General features: G+C 38.2%; 1 protein-coding gene across 1 annotated transcript in view; it reads right to left on the bottom strand.

The window, feature by feature from the left end:
* Positions 1–721: 721 nt before the first annotated feature.
* The window catches only part of COL3A1 (collagen type III alpha 1 chain), a 40265-nt gene continuing 24387 nt past the window's right edge, over positions 722–16599 (bottom strand). The window contains exons 27-51 of the mRNA XM_007094663.3: positions 16291–16344; positions 15461–15514; positions 15088–15132; positions 14165–14263; positions 13970–14077; positions 13657–13710; positions 11876–11929; positions 11736–11789; positions 10986–11039; positions 10306–10413; positions 9816–9869; positions 9536–9589; positions 9199–9360; positions 8977–9084; positions 7952–8059; positions 6746–6799; positions 6543–6650; positions 6055–6108; positions 5562–5669; positions 5209–5262; positions 5005–5112; positions 3850–4147; positions 2630–2817; positions 1895–2137; positions 722–1143 (exon numbers count right to left, since the gene is read on the bottom strand). Coding sequence (XP_007094725.1) covers positions 997–1143; positions 1895–2137; positions 2630–2817; positions 3850–4147; positions 5005–5112; positions 5209–5262; positions 5562–5669; positions 6055–6108; positions 6543–6650; positions 6746–6799; positions 7952–8059; positions 8977–9084; positions 9199–9360; positions 9536–9589; positions 9816–9869; positions 10306–10413; positions 10986–11039; positions 11736–11789; positions 11876–11929; positions 13657–13710; positions 13970–14077; positions 14165–14263; positions 15088–15132; positions 15461–15514; positions 16291–16344 — 2532 coding nt within the window. The 3' untranslated portion in view covers positions 722–996. The remainder of the gene's footprint in view (positions 1144–1894; positions 2138–2629; positions 2818–3849; positions 4148–5004; positions 5113–5208; positions 5263–5561; positions 5670–6054; positions 6109–6542; positions 6651–6745; positions 6800–7951; positions 8060–8976; positions 9085–9198; positions 9361–9535; positions 9590–9815; positions 9870–10305; positions 10414–10985; positions 11040–11735; positions 11790–11875; positions 11930–13656; positions 13711–13969; positions 14078–14164; positions 14264–15087; positions 15133–15460; positions 15515–16290; positions 16345–16599) is intronic.

The following is a 16599-nucleotide window of genomic DNA, read 5'->3' as shown; positions in this document are numbered from 1 at the left end:
AGCTATGAAAAGTGACAAAAACCAGGAGTGTTTTATTATGATATTTTATTACGGGTGTCTGTAAGAATAAAAGATCAACAACCACATACAAGTTTACAAAGTTATGTTTCAACACATTCTCTGTGTTACTGTGACAACAGCAGCCTCATTTGTTTCTTGTTGTTGACTTTTACAGGATCAAGGGAGAGAGTCCTCTGAAGTGACACGCCAATAAATCTTTTTGACAGGAGACATGTACAGATGGTGTGCATTTATGTTTTGAAGGCAAGGCAACAACTCTGACCTAGAGTTTTTAAAGTGAAAGTACATTAGCACCATAATATGTGTCTTCAAAGTCTTCCCAAATATCAGTAATCTTGATCGTTTCAGCAATGACAAGAAAAGAGAAAAGCACCTTTAAAAGCAGTTGGTATCCAAGATTCAAATAATTGTGGATTTTAAAATATTTCCTTCAATTCTTATGCTATACTTTTTTCTTATGCTATCACTTTTTTGGGAAGTGAATGAATGAAATTCATAAGTTTTGCCGATTTATATAATTTTTCTCATCTTCTGGGACTTCTAGAATTCATCTGTATTTCTGACCAGGTTGAGGTAGTTGAAACAGGGAGGTCTTTCCTAATTTCATGTTTGACTATTTCAGACAGAAAGGTTATCTTTTAATGGTAAACCTAGTCATTGCTCTGCAAATGGGCTAGGATTCAAAGAATGTAACACAGTGTTATTTTAAGAGTGTTGAAGTTTATTTATTATAGCACCATTGAGACATTTTGAAATTGGAATTGGTAAAAAAATAGAACAAAAAGCATTTGAACTGTATTTGGTGTAACAGCAAAAAAAAAAGTATCCTTTTTTGCCAAATTATACTTTTTCCAAAACTTTTGGAAATAAATAACTGGAATCGAGTTGGTCACTTGTACTGGTTGACAAGGTTAGAACGAGAGGAACACATATGGGGTGTGAATTTTTTTGCTGGGGTTTCAGATAGAGTTTGGTTTATAAAAAGCAAACGGGGCCAATGTCCACACCAAATTCTTGATCAGGACCACCAACATCATAGGGTGCAATATCTACAATAGGTAATCTCACGGCCTTGCGTGTTCGATATTCGAAGACTGTTTTGCCCCATTCCCCAGTGTGTTTCTGTAAAAAAGAGCAAAACAATGTAAGTGATTATGACATTATAATTACTCAGACACTTCCTCTGACTGACCAAGTTAAAAAAAATAGTTTGCTCTAAGGGAATTGCTAACTTGCCATGTTATCTTCCATGCATATGAGACCTGTTCCATTTTAAAGCTATAATCATACGAGATAATAAACCATATTGTTCATCAAAAGCCTTATAGAGCTTCAAAGTAAACCCGGCAGAGAGATCGCTACAGGCCAGTGCATTCTCAGGAGGCCTGGTTCTGTCTGGTCACAGCTACCAAGTATATGACAGGTTTACTAGAAGTGGATAGGTCTCTCATAATGGAATTTGTAATTCTAGAAGTGTTTTCTCCCTTTGGTCATAAATGGTAAAAACAAAGAATAGATTTAAAGTTAACCTTGAAAATTGAGAAGAAAGCAGAGATTTTAGATTTGAGTCCATATGAGGGCTATTATGCAGAATGTATAGTAACCATCCAGATTATCTGATAAAGTTTATATTATGGATTTAAATTTCAACTGCTTTCATTTCAACTGATTTCACCTGGAGGTTGGGAAGATATATTTTTTTGTGTAGTATTGAACATTCCCTGCAACGAATCAGTAGATTCTATGTGACTTGCACCAAATGTTATCTTTTGTTCACCCTCATTATTTTCCTTTCTGCTTTTCAAAATAGCATGATTGAACTAAAAATGCTGAGATCATTGTGACCCTTGCTTATAAAAATGTTATTACTTACAGTGCAACCATCCTCCAGAACTGTGTATGTGAATTTGCTATTCCCTTCAGCCTTGAATTCACCTTCATTTGAACCCATCAGCCTCAGGGCTTTCTTTACATTCCCACTGGCCTGATCCATGTATGCAATGCTATTCTTGCAGTGATACGTAATGTTTTGGGAGGCCCGGCTGGAGAGAAGTCGGAGGAATGCCAGCTGGACATCGAGGACATCTTCAGGAAGGTCAGGATTGCCATAGCTAAACTGTGGAAGGGAACAAACAAAACTGCTTGAATATCTCAGTTGCAACCGTATTTCCTAAGGGATTTATGCAGTATAATATGGTCATTATAATGTAGGTTATTCGTATATTTTATGAATGAATATTTTATATACAAATATGCTTTATTGCATGTATAACATATAACGCTAGAGTAAAAAAGGTGTTAAGAATTGAAAGAAAGGGGGTTGCATACAAGAATAAGGAATCTACTCCTGAAATCATTGTTGCACTATATGCTAACTAATTTGGATGTAACTTTAAAAAAATAAAATTAAAATAAAAAAAAGAATAATTCAGTCTAACCTAGCTTTGGGAGAGAAGTTATAAAATTATAAAATTAGTCACCTGAATACATAAAATCATTTGGGCTCTTCTATTTATTAACTAACTTAGCTTTGTGATAAACAAGTAAATGGAACCAGAAAAGTCAGGTAAGTAGGAATGATTTAGTTAAAAAAAATATCCTTTATTACCTGAAAACCACCATCCATGGTTTCTCCAAACCAAACATGTTTCTTCTCAGCACCAGAATCTATCCACCAGTTCTTACGTGGAACATTCACAGGACTGGCATTTATGCATGTTTCCCCAGTTTCCATATTACAGAATACTTTAATAGCATCCAACTTGCAGCCTTGGTTAGGATCAATCCAATATTCTCCTGAATAGTCACACACACACACACAAGAATGGGAATTGGTTATAAAATCCAGTAATGAAGTTTGGGTCAGAATGATTTTGTTTGTTTACCTGGTAAAGCATGCAAAATGTTACTTGCTAATGTATTTGTATTTTATAGTACAATATAATATAGAAACTTTTAGATTAAAATTCTTGAGGTAAAGAGTTAGCTATGATAATTAAAAAGCACTGATGTACAATATAGCGTCTTGATATTGAACAATAATGATATACTAAGCCAAGACATTTTGATTGGTATTTTGTATTTATTGAACTCTCTCCCTCTCTTTTAAGATGATCATTTAATGTGGGTTTACTAACTAATGTAAGCTTTTGGTCTAATCTAGATCTATGCCAGTAGGTTTAACCCACTGATGGTTAGTCTCTATTTTAAGTAATTTTCAGAAATGACTCCTAACAAAGACAATGTTCCATTGCTGAGATACTTGAAAGCCTGAAATAATCTTTGCCTCTCAGAAAGAATTAACCCAATATATGCAAAACCTTACAATATTACAATATTTGATTTTATTTTATAAGTCTGGGATTTTTCATTTCATTGTTTCTTAAAAATTTAATTAGATTTATTAAAAATTAATTGCATTAAATAAATACTGCAAAAATTAAATTGCAAATGATGTCTGTTATCAAGTTATATAAATTTTATCCTGAAAACACTGTGATATATGTTGCTTTATCATTCAAATAACTTTGGAATGATATGCAGAAACATACCAAACTATGACTTATATTAAAATTTCTGCAAAACTGTCTTTAAATTTTCCTACGTTTGGAATATTTTGAAGGCATTTATGTTACAGCTAAAGTACACCTTCAGTTTCTATTTTCTTAAAATATCAAGCAGTTTCAATTCAACTAACATTCTTTAAGTACTGTTTTGGCTATGAAATTTTTTCTATTTTCAGTGAAAGTTTTCTTTTCCCCCAATTCTAATATAAGCAGCTTTCTTTGGAGTCCTGTTGCCATGAATACAAAAGACTCCCCAACATACCACTCTGGAGTTCAGGATGGCAGAACTTCAGGTCTCGGCAGTTCCGAGCAGGGTGTTTACGGGACCCATCAGGACTAATGAGGCTCTCTATCTGTCCATTGACTGATTTGAGTGAGGTCATAATCTCCTCGGTGTTGATTTTGAAATCCATTGGTTCATCTCCATAATATGGGGCAAATCCGCCAGCTTTTTCACCTCCAATACCAGCGAAGGCAACACCCCCACCAGCACCACAGCATGGACCAGGGGCACCAGGAGGTCCAGGAGGACCCGGTTGTCCTGGGTGACCTGGGGAGCCCTAGGACAGGTAAGAACAGGCATCATTGAGGTGTACTTGGTCTTTGCTGAAAGAACATGTTGTTAGGCCAATAAAATGCATTAAAAACAGTCATGTTATGTCATCAAAATTATTTTAAGAAAGATTTATTTGAGTTGTTTTATAATCAAATGATAACCGAATTATAATACATTCAATTTGTTACCATGAAATTTATTGTGCTCCCCTGTATACGAATCAGTGGAGTCAGAGCACAAATTTTACTCTATCATGTTTCCTTCTGAATAAATGATGTAAACAACTCTGACATGACAGAGGAAATATGACCAGAAACCTAGATTCTGCCCCCGGATTTGTCATTAACTTTGTGTCTTTGGGCTGATGACTTATTTGCGTTTCAATTACCACATGTGTTAACTTGGGGGGATAAGGGTTTCATTCCACTTATGCCAAAGACGTAGGATAGGAAGGCAGTAGGAATGACGGTACCAGTAGCAAAACAGGAGTCATGGCAGCTGTTTGAGAAGTGAGATGTACCACATGCTTGCAAATTATTATGATTATCATGATTGTGAGATCTCTAGTGTGAAATCAACACTGGCAGAGTTCATTTGGTTACTTGGGCTTTTGCCTTTATTCTGATACAACTGCTCTCCGATCAAACTGCAAAAAGGTTTTTTTCTCTTGTGGCTATCGTGTGCTGGAGAAAGTCTTAATGCGGTAGAGAATGTCTTAAAGCCATTGCTCATTTTCTAAATTAAACTGGATGCTTACATTGTGTTTAACTCACTAACTCAGTTTTAAAGTCTTGCAAAGTGTTTCTGAAAATATGAAGATTGCAGCACATTAAATGCACATATTTGTAAGAGATGTCTTACCTCAGATCCTCTTTCACCTCTGTTACCTCGAGGCCCTGGGGGTCCAATGGGACCTGGGTGTCCGCTTGTTCCATCTTTGCCGGGGGGCCCACTGGGTCCAACAGGTCCCTAAAAAATGTCATGATATCACGGTGCTAGAATATCTTTCTCCAGTGCTAACATTTTAAAAACACTGATTTTCCAATATCATTCTGTGGCACTTACTCTGGGGCCTGCGGGTCCTGGACTACCAACTGCACCTTGGTGACCAGCAGGACCCTGCAAGGAAGAGAAGGGTGGATATAAACGAAGACTTCTGAAAGATTTATGAAACTGTACACTCAGGATCAAATCAAGAAACATGGGGATCATGGTGGAATATGATTTTCTCTTTCCTTAATCTCCCCACTGTCTCATGCCAACTACTATTTCAAATAAGCCCTTGAACCCTTTCTCACCTCTCTGTTAGCATCTTCTCTTAAAGATGGGCATTTTTCTACTTTTGGTCTCTACCATTTGCCTATCTCATCAGTTAACACACACCGAAGGGGATTTTCTAACAAAATGAATGCACTTACTGGAGCACCTGGGGCTCCTGGATTACCAGGGAATCCTCGATGTCCTTTGATGCCAATAGAACCACGTTCACCTGTTTCACCTTTGTCACCACGTGGGCCTTGGGGACCCTTTACAAACACATTTCAAATTAAGGTCATAAACACACATACATATTAGTAAAACAAAACAGAATTTATAGCAATTAAGTCTATTTGATGACATTCTATTAGCTACAGATCCCATCGACACTGCATGCATGCAACAATAAAGATTGTTCTCGTAACTTTCATTTCTGGAAGGATAATGGCATGAAACTCCAGTGTCTGATATATAAGTCCTTGGCTCCAAGAAACTTTTAGATCCTGAACTGCTTTCTGTATCATGAAAGGAAACTTAAAATTCTGTCCCATAGTGGAGTGTTTTGTCATCTCCTTTTCTGAACAGGCTGGAAAATAGAACACTTCTTATACCGTGGAATGAGTTAAAAAAAAAAAAAAAAAAAAAACAACTCACAGGGGCACCTCGGGAGCCAGCAGGACCTGGAGCCCCAGAAGGACCAGCAGGGCCCTGAAATAAAACCAAACACACAGGGAATTGTTTATTAATTGATACAGGTTTGTTTCCTTTAAAAGTGAATAGTTTCACAGTGATGGAAGAATAGTATGCACACTAGCATTGAAAGTTAGTGCCATTTTCTCCTTCAAAGAGCTTTCCCTATGTATGTCTTTACCAAGGGCTCCAAACAGGAAATCCAAGAAAGGCTTGTTAATTCAGCCTTGCATTCACCCAGTGAATATACAATTGGTCTGATTAAAGCTGCTTTGAATTTACTAATGAATTCCTCATTGACTACTGCCAGAAACTTATCAGACACCTTTATTACTACAGTTACCTAAGGAACAACTAGGATAAAAACTAAAATGAATGATAGTAGGTCGTTTGGTTGGCAGGTCTGGAGGAAAGGAGGTAAGCAAAGAAAGAGAGTGCTCATTAGAACTCACGGTTTCTCCTCTGTCACCATTCTTTCCAGCCGGACCGACGGGGCCAGGTGGGCCTGGATGACCAGGAGCACCAGGAGGACCAGGAGAGCCGTTCTCTCCACGGTCACCCTGAGGACAAATTCACAGACCCCAAATAAATATGATCAGTAGTTATTGCTTTAAGTACACAAACTTGGATTACCTGGGTTATGGGTTTATTATACCTTGCCACCAGGAGCTCCATCTCGGCCTGGCAGACCATCTGATCCTGGGTTTCCCTGATTTAAAAAAAAAAATAAAAAAAGGAGAAAAGAAATCAAACTCTTTGGAACCATTCAAATACTATCCAAGCCATGTATTCTCAATGGTAGCAACAGCATCCAGAGAGCATAAAAACTAGTTCCCAGCAGGGTGCTTGGGTGGCTCAATGGGTTAAGTGGTCCACTTCGACTCAGGTCATGATCTCAAAGTCCATGAGTTCAGCCCCACACTGAGCTCTGTGCTGACAGCTCAGAGCCTGGACCTTGCTTCGGATTCTGTGTCTCCCTCTCTCTCTGCCACTCCCCCGCTCACCCTCTTTCTTTCTCTGTCTCTCAAGACTGAATAAACATTAAAAAAATTTTTGTTTTAAACCTGGTTCTTGCTTAGGACTGAAAAATCTTAGATATTACAATGGCTGTGACGCTTCAAAGGGTCACAATGTGTAAATAGATAAGCAGTATACCTATGTCACTAAAATTTCACAGATGAGAAGGGGAGAAGTGATTAGGGGAAAAAAATGTCTAAAAGGGATCCCTAGGAAAGAGATAATAGAGAAAGCTTGAGAAGCTGATGTGCCTGTGTGGCTCAGTTGGTTAAATACCTGACTTTTGATTTTAGCTCAGGTCATGATCTCATGGTTTGTGAGTTCAAGCCCTGCATCAGGCTCTGAGCTGACAAGTGCAGAGCTTGCTTGGGATTCTCTCTCTCACTTTCTCTCTCTGTCCCTCCTCACTCACATTCTCTCTCTCTCTCTCTTTCCCTCAAAATAAATTGTTTTTAAAAAGCTTGAGAAATAGTAATTTAAGCTGATAATGGAAATCTACAATTTAAGAAAAACCTTAATCACGGATAACACGCAGCACGTTTTCACACAGGAGGGATGCTGTAAATTGGGGTCTCTCTCCCCATCCTCGGCTTGTTTCTTTATTTAGCTAGCATTCATATGCTTCTACATTAATGATCATTCATCAGGTAAATATTAATGAACATGAGCATTTAAGATTATTGTAAATTGTAATAGAAAGGTTATATTGTTATTAAGGAAAGGAGAACTCTGGAATTTGGCAATATTTACACTCTTAGACCTTAAGGCACAATTCGACCCTTGCTTAAATAGATTGCCAAATACTATCTGGATAATTGGATATTTACTAAGAGTTAGCACTTACATCCCTTCCAGGTTCACCAGCTGTACCAGCCAGACCAGGAAGACCCTGGGGTCCAGGAGCACCACGTTCTCCATTGTGACCAGGAGTTCCTGGTTTCCCACTTTCACCCTGTGCACAAAGAAATCAAAGACATTTTGTTTTCCTATTTTACCTAAGCAATCAATCAATATAATGTTATGAGATGTCCTTATTTTTCAAGGAAAAACTTTGTTTTATTAAAATTCTATTGAATTTTTACCTAAAACTATCCCCACCATTGAGGGAAAGCCGTGGGGAAGCAAGTTTCCTGCATTTTCCACATTGCCCAGTGACTCTGGATACCAAACAGCTAAGTAATTACATGGTTATATTATTCAGAATACATCCTAATATGAGATGTATAAATAGACATAACCATTGTAAGAAAAAATAATGATTAACCATCATGAAATTATAGGTTTATAACAACCATTAGAATTAGGTTATTTTCGACATTTGCTCTATCTAAAGAATATACATTTATCAGATATGTTCTTATAAATTGAATTGCTTAAATGTTATATCTGAACTTCATTACAATATTATATGACATTTTACTTAAAGAGGTACTCAAAGTGTCAAAATGTGAGCCCTAATAATACTGAATTATATTACCCCATTTTTTAAATGGGTACTTAAGATGCTAAGCACTAGGAGTGCAAAATAAATTGAGCTGATGGAAAAATGGTATTAATTAAAGGCTTTCATAGATCTATAAACTATTTCCCTCTTCAAAACTGACAGCAAATGAAAGAATGCTCACAAATCTACCAGAAGTATTTAAGATGGCAAGATATTTTCTGTGATATCAACTTATTTGTGTTTATGTTCAAGGCTGCCCTATGATGTGTGTTGTTTTTGTGTTCTGCAGCCTTTTAATAATACGAAAAGATCAAGAATTTGCTTCTATGAGAGGAAAATTTGCTCATTACATACTTATTATGGTTAAGTGATCTCCAAAGCCTACCAAAGGAAACCAGAGTCGCGTGAGAGATGGCCACACTCACCTTGACGCCCTGCGGGCCTGGGTTTCCCCTGGGACCTGGTATGCCTGGTGGTCCTGCAAGACCCCTCGCTCCCGTAATCCCGGCAATGCCAAGTGGGCCTGGAGCTCCCTGTTGAGCAAATAATAAAGCCTTAGTTCTTTGTGTGACTATGTTTTCCTCTACTGCATTCGTCATTACAAAGAAAACGGTATTTTCAATCAAGAAAGCAACGAAACCACTCACCGGGGGGCCCTGGGCGCCAGGAGATCCCTTCTCACCAGGCTGGCCAGCATCACCTTTGGGTCCAGACACTCCAGGGCTTCCAGGAGCACCATTGCTACCAGGTGGACCAGGGGGCCCATCCTTGCCTGGAGCACCGGTGGGGCCTGGGGGGCCTGGGTTCCCCTACAAAGAAAATTTTGAAACTTGAGTATTTTCTAATGAAAAAGTGGATTTGTCTTCCCTCTCACATTTTATATGGGACTTAATACAGAAAAGTCGCAAGGGGTAGGTTTCTCATTTTGGGCATATATGAATGTTCTTCATGGAATAAAGAAAAAATATTTTTAAAAATACTTACATTATTACCAGGAGGACCAGGAGGACCACGACCGCCGGGGAAGCCAGCAGCACCCTGGGAAATGAGAATATGTTTGTGAATTTCAGAAGGTAAGGAGAATGACTAACAAACTGCTAAAAACAAATATCAAGTGTGAGAAACGTGCTAGGTTCTGCATTATAGTTTTTACACCCTCTACAGGGATCTAGTGCTTTCAAAGCAGTTTTTATACAGATTGATATTAATTCTTGCTTTTCAATAAGAGTTTAGAGAATACCAGTTTAAGAGAATCAATACTTACGGGACCACCAGGACTGCCACGTTCACCTTTGACACCCTGGGGACCAGGGGGACCCTATATGGAATAGAGGTAGACACGGTTTATCAGAATAGCACCAAAATCAAAATTTCACAGAAGCATTAGGTCTTTGAAAAACACTAACTCTACTTATAATGATAATCATTTTGCAGTGTGAACCCGTATCAAATCATTGTGTGGTACACCTTAAACTGGCCCACTGCTATTTGTCAATTATATCTAAATAAAACTGGGGGGAAAAGCTACAGCAGACCTACAAATGAACAAACAAACGCAAATCAGCAAGACAGTAACCACGAGGTGGTTAAAGCAACTTGATTGAGACTGTTGGAGCCAAGCTTCAAACTCCGAACTATATTCCAAGGAAGACTCTAAGCTTGTCACCATGAGAATCTCCCTCAGTACGAAGTATTAGACTATCCAGGAACCCGAGGGCTTTCTATTCAAAAGCTCACTGAAGGAGAATACTCACAGCGGGCCCAGAACCTCCGGGGGGTCCTGCGACTCCAGGGGGGCCGCCTTCACCTTTCTCACCAGGAGCACCTCTTTCTCCTTTGGCACCGGGCTCACCATTCTGTCCCTGCATTCAGAAATGACAAGCACTTGTGAGCTGACACCCTTCACAATACACTTGGCTTATCATACTCTTTCGTCAGAAAATAGAATTGGAAGAGATGGTGAAATAGAATTGGAAGAGAAGGTTTTTTGAAGACATGGCAAAACAAAGCCGATCAAAATACTTCCATGATAAAAGTATCAGGAAAATGTTAAGGTGTATGTTATTTGTCCTAGGGAGAAAGTCTTTCCAAGGATTATGCTTTATAAATAAGCACCCATAAATTCATTTGAGAAAGATAAGGTTTAGAGCGAATTTTAATTAGTATCATTTTATAATAGAATAACTTTAAAAATTTTCAGAGTGTTTTAAAATCTAGGGTATCTTGGGAGCCTCCTTGATGGGGCATAAAGGGACGGAAGGTATTTTTATCTCCATCTTTTAAAGAGTATGAATGAAGTAAAAAACAAAAAGGTGGGCAAAATAACGCTATAGGGAAGGACCAGCTGAGGCTTGACTAGAATCCAGATTCAAACGTGTGTTTTCCAGCAAGAGAGTGATTCTGGGCTGTGTGACTCACATGTGTTCATACTTACAGGAGCACCAGGGAAGCCAGCAGGTCCTGGAGGCCCATGTTCACCTCTCTCACCCTGAAGTGAAAAATATTCTCATTGGTCACAGTGAAGACATCTTTCCAAAGGGGCAATGATATATCACCCTCTGTATCATCTTATCTTTCCTTCAAGCAGAAAGTATGCCAAGCTAGCTGATATGGTTTAACTTGTGAAGACTTTTCCATTTCTCAACAACATTAGGAGTGGACAACACCAAAACCTTGGATTCTTTCCGCCTCTGATTGTTCTACTATTTGCAAGAAAAATAATTTGAGAATTTTGAAGTGTAATCACAGAACTTCTAAACAATGGAAGTATTTGAAAATGTAGTAAAAGAGTTAATTGATAAATCGATTAATTAATTAAAACCATTTAGTATATATCTGTCCTGAGTTGCCAACTCTGAAGGTAGAGAATTTTAGATCTAGAAGGTGCCTCAGGCAACAATCCTGTAGGCTTGAGAAATACTTATTTACAAATGTATATTACTTGTGAGTTTTTTTATATTTTTTCCAGAATTATTTCGGAGAGAAAGTGTGATTTAAAACTGTCTCTTGTGAATTTTGGATTTAAGGACTTTGGCCTTCCTTGGCATGTCGTATGATTCCTAAGAAAACGGTATCCACCGTGGAGATTCAGGGGCCCGGGGCAGAATTGCCAAAGAAGCAAGCCCACATAGCTGCCTGCCCGTGTGGGGTTAACAAGCACACTGAAGATGTCTTTAACACTTACAGGGCCACCACGAGGACCAGCTATACCCGGAAGTCCAGGGGCACCACCTTCACCCTGAAAACAAGAGGAAAAAAATATTGCCTTGCATCCAAAAAGCCAAGGATATTTTCTTTTTGTTTATAGGAAGTATTAAGTGTTACCTTATCTCCAGGCTGGCCAGCTGGGCCAGGAGGACCAATGGGACCAGTAGGACCCTGGAGAAAATAGAAATACATTTTTAATTTTAAAGAGAAAAAGCATCCTTTTTCCTGTTAATCAAACAGAGAGAATATAGACATAACATTCATCTACTGAACTAGGTAGTAGGACTTTTTTTATGACTCCAATGATATGCTTCACTTGGAGTGTAAATACTGCAGACCTTAATAAATATAAGATTCTCTGGAGATGCCTCTAAAAGACTATAAGATTCAGTGACCATTTATTGATTCATTTTTCTTTCCACTGCAGAAGATAAATGATGTGCTGTAAGATCTTACAGTAATCTCTTTTTAAAATTAAGGTACATGGCCTTATACAACTGCTTGATAATCCAAAATGTTTAATTTAACTACTCAGAGTATAAATACACATATTAAAGTTTTCAGATTGACATTTTCAAATATTGAAGTTTTTACTCATGTTACATAAATGAGATACTAGTTTTTTCTTAATTGGATGATGGTTTACCCAAGTCTATTAAAAGTGAAATTTTTATGAACTTCTTTAAGGCAACCATAGTAAATGTAACATCTATGTAATGACTTAATTATTGTGCTTATTTGCTGCAGTCTTCTACAATGTGTTTGCTAATGTGAATATAATTGATGGTGACTTTTTTTCATTTTGTTTGTTTTTAACCCCTATTTTGAAGTAGTTATAGATTCCTGGGAGGTTGCAAAAGAATTTACAGGAAAATCCTGTGCACCTGTCTCCCAGCATCCCTCAATGTTAACATCTTACACAATCATCATACAATATCAAAACCAAGAAACTGATGTTGGTATGATCTATAGAGCTTATTCAGGTTTCAGCAGTTTTTTTTTTTAATGTTTTATTTATTTGTGTGAGAGAGAGAGACAGATCATGAGCGAGGGAGGGGCAGAGAGAGAGCGGGACACAGAATCTGAAGCAGGCTCCAGGCTCTGAGCTGTCAGCACAGAGCCTGATGCAGGGCTTGAACCCACAAGTGGTGAGATCATGACCTGAGCTGAAGTCGGACGCTCAACTGGCTGAGCCACCCAGGCGCCTCCAGGTTTCAGTAGTTTTATATGCACTCACTTGTGAGGGTGGGTGTGCCTAAGCTCTACACAACTTTATGAAGTGCAGCCTTATACGACTACCACCATAATCAAGATACTCAAACGTACCATCACTGCAAAACTCCCTCACATCACCTCTTTTAGTCACACCCATCTTCCTCTCCCCTATTCTTAACTGCTGGCAATCACTAATTATGTTATTTCATAAGTGTTACATGGATGGAATCACACAGCGTGTATCCATTTGAGGTTGACTTTTTTTCACTCACCATGGTGTCCTTGAGGTCTGTATAAGTTGTTGCATGGATGACTAGTTCATTCCTTTTCATTGCTAAGTAGTATTCCATGGTATGACTATACCACAGAATTATAATTTTCATAAAATCATGAGCAGTATTGATTATCTTGGATTTTAGTGAGTCACTACGACTTTAGTTTGTAAGTAACCTTTATCACAATTTTGAGATTTTTCTATTCTCAGGTCACTATTGAACTATCAGCTAATGATAGATATAAATCAGGAATTTTAACAGTCATTTGGGCCTTCCTAATGGCCAGAAAATGGCAAAACATGATATAAGTTATCATGATGAGTTCTTAGAGCAAATATAGGTTGAGGAGAAGAACTATTCCTTGTCACATACGGGTAAGTCTTATTTTTCCCCAGTGCGAATACTCACCCTTGGACCATCTTTCCCTGGAGCACCATCAGCACCTGAACTGCCTGGTTCACCCTGTCAAATAAAAGCCAATGTCATCCCATTAGAAGCATCCTTAATGAAAATCTTTCAAGAAGAAGACCAACCCTTAAGTTCTGCTGTGATGTATAGTAGGTGTTCCGATTAATAGTTGCCCTGGCAATACATCTCAATTTTCATTTACTATTAAAACGGTAACATTAGTTTTGAAAAGAGGTTACTTTACAACAATGTTTCTTTCCTTCAAACTATGAAGTCTGTTTCATGACATAATTAACAGCAGATATGTCGGTACCTTGTCACCCTTGGGACCAGGGCCTCCAGGACCTCCTCTTTCTCCAGGCATCCCTTGCAGACCAGGAGTCCCAGCAGCGCCAGCTGGCCCAGGGGGACCAGCAGGCCCCTGAAATTAAGGGACAAATAGTAAACCAGAAGAAGGAGATGGAGTGCATTTTGTGAAATCTAGGTAAAATGAACGATGTAGAGTTACCTTTCCTCCTTCGGGACCAGGGGGGCCAGCTCCACCTCTTGGTCCAGTGGGCCCCAAGGCTCCAGGGGGCCCACGTTCACCGGGGGCACCGGAATCACCCTGTGGGAGGAAAATGGAATAGCTCTGTTAGAAAGCCCAATGTTGGGGCGCCTGGGTGGCTCGGTCGGTTAAGCATCTGACTTCGGCTCAGGTCATGATCTCACGGTCCGTGAGTTCGAGCCCCGCGTCGGGCTCTGTGCTGACAGCTCGGAGCCTGGAGCCTGTTTCAGATTCTGTGTCTCCCTCTCTCTGTGACCCTCCCCCGTTCATGCTCTGTCTCTCTCTGTCTCAAAAATAAATAAACGTTAAAAAAAAATTAAAAAAAAAAAAAAGAAAACCCAATGCTAAAAACAAAACCAAACCACCCTGAATTGTATTATTCTGATGCACACCACTCGCTTCTTACTGTATATTTTTGAACAATATGGAAATTTTTATAGTTACAAAAAGACATTTGATCAACTGAATGAGAAATGGAAACCAAAAAAGAGTCTGTGTCAATGAGGTAACTTTGATTCCTGATCTGATGAGCTTGCTCTGAAAATGTTATTATTTTATTCACAAGGGCGAATATTTAATAAAGTTTTTCTACCAAAACAGTTTTCCTCTGCAGAATCAATGCACTGGAAAGATTTTTCTTTTGCAATTTCAGGCCCTTAGTTGCTTCTATAGCATTTATTCATGTCAGAAAATTTGATTTTCCAGATGAAGCAAATCTAATATACTAGAAATGCCTTGAGTTACCCAGAATGTATTCACCAAATATTTGCAATGTTGTGCTTCTAAAAAAAAAAGACCATTTCGTTTGATATACTAAAAATGAATCACTAATCAATTGCTCTATAACAGGCTGACGAAATTAGAAAGTAAATAGAGATATTTACCTTGCCTCCTGGAGTTCCAGGTGAACCAGCTTCACCCTTTGGACCCTAGAAGATTGGCATTATATGATTAGGCCTATATCAGAATGCATGTTACACGAATGTAAGTAAAGTACACATTTGATTTGTTTGCATTTTGTACAATTTGTTAAATCTTGAGCTATGTAGTCTTTCTTTTATTTTATGGTAAAATTGAAACTTTCCATGTGATAGCTATGATTAAGTAATTTTTGTTTGTTTTGTTAATGAATATTTAAAAGCTTAATGTTAAAACTCAGAAACTGTGGCATGAGAAAACGCAAAAGTTAATAACTGATAAATGATTATGATTTATTCTTTTGGTTTCTGAGTTTTGAAAAAAAGGCATGCAACTTACTGGTTCTCCAGGTTTTCCATTTTCTCCTGGAGGTCCACTGGTTCCAGGTAAGCCCTACAAGGGATCATATTTGTATTGTGTAATCACTTCAAACACTGCTTACAGAAAAGCTTCTCATATGTATGCTTCTGCAAGGTATTCAAAATGGTTTTAGCAATCTTTTTAAGGCTAGGATATTTGTGGCTCTCAAAATTCAATGGCAGAGATGTGACAATCATATCTTCCAAACTTATGTTTATCTCCCTCTAATTTTTCCCTGCATATAAAAATGAATTAATGAGTATGGTGAAATAGATTTAGCTATGTGAACTTAAATTATGATAAAATTAAGTATAAGCATAAAGAATTATGCATACTTAGGGGCACCTGGGTGGCTCAGTCAGTTAAGCATCTGACTTTGGCTCAGGTCATGATCCTGTGGTTTGTGAGTTCGAGCCCTGCGTCGGGCTCTGTGCTGACAGCTCAGAGCCTGAAGCCTGCTTCAGATTCTGTGTCTGCCTCTCTCTCTGCCCCTCTCCCGTCACACTCTGTCTCTCTCTCTCTCAAAAATAAGTAAACATTAAAAAAATATTTAAAAAAAGAATTATGCATTCTTAGTTAAAAAAAATTAATTCTGGAATAGACATGGAAGTTTTGCCTGTCTATTAACATTGGCTGTCATTTTATTTCAAGGTGGAAAACAGACCCACACATCTTCAGATGTATTACAATCTAGTAGTGTCACAAAAAAATAATTCACTTAGCTCAACAAAGATATAGCTCTCAAGGGAAAGTACTGAATTGTCTGGTTAAAGCAGGAGCCGAGTGATATTAAAATAACAAGTTCTTACTTGTAATCCTTGTGGACCAGGGGGTCCTACATCTCCTTTGTCACCAGCTGGCCCCTAATGTAGAAAGATACAATGAGAAGTTCTATTACAAAATATCCTTTCATATTTAGCAGACACAGTTTTCCTTTCAACAGGCTCATTACTTAATTTAAAACTTAATGGAGGGAAGCAGGCCAGAGTCTGCTCTGCGGAACTGATGCAAAGGAGACATGTAATCTAATCTTTACTTCTAGTCCCTCAGCATTCAGCTAGTTAAGTAACCAAACTTCATAACTGCTCTGGTGAACTAGAGTGATGTAGTTAGTGTCA

This window comes from Panthera tigris, chromosome C1, assembly GCF_018350195.1.
Source record: "Panthera tigris isolate Pti1 chromosome C1, P.tigris_Pti1_mat1.1, whole genome shotgun sequence".
Taxonomy (NCBI): Eukaryota; Metazoa; Chordata; class Mammalia; order Carnivora; family Felidae; genus Panthera; species Panthera tigris.
The sequence above is the reverse complement of the archived record's forward strand: the minus strand, read 5'-3'. Positions and strand labels throughout refer to the sequence as shown.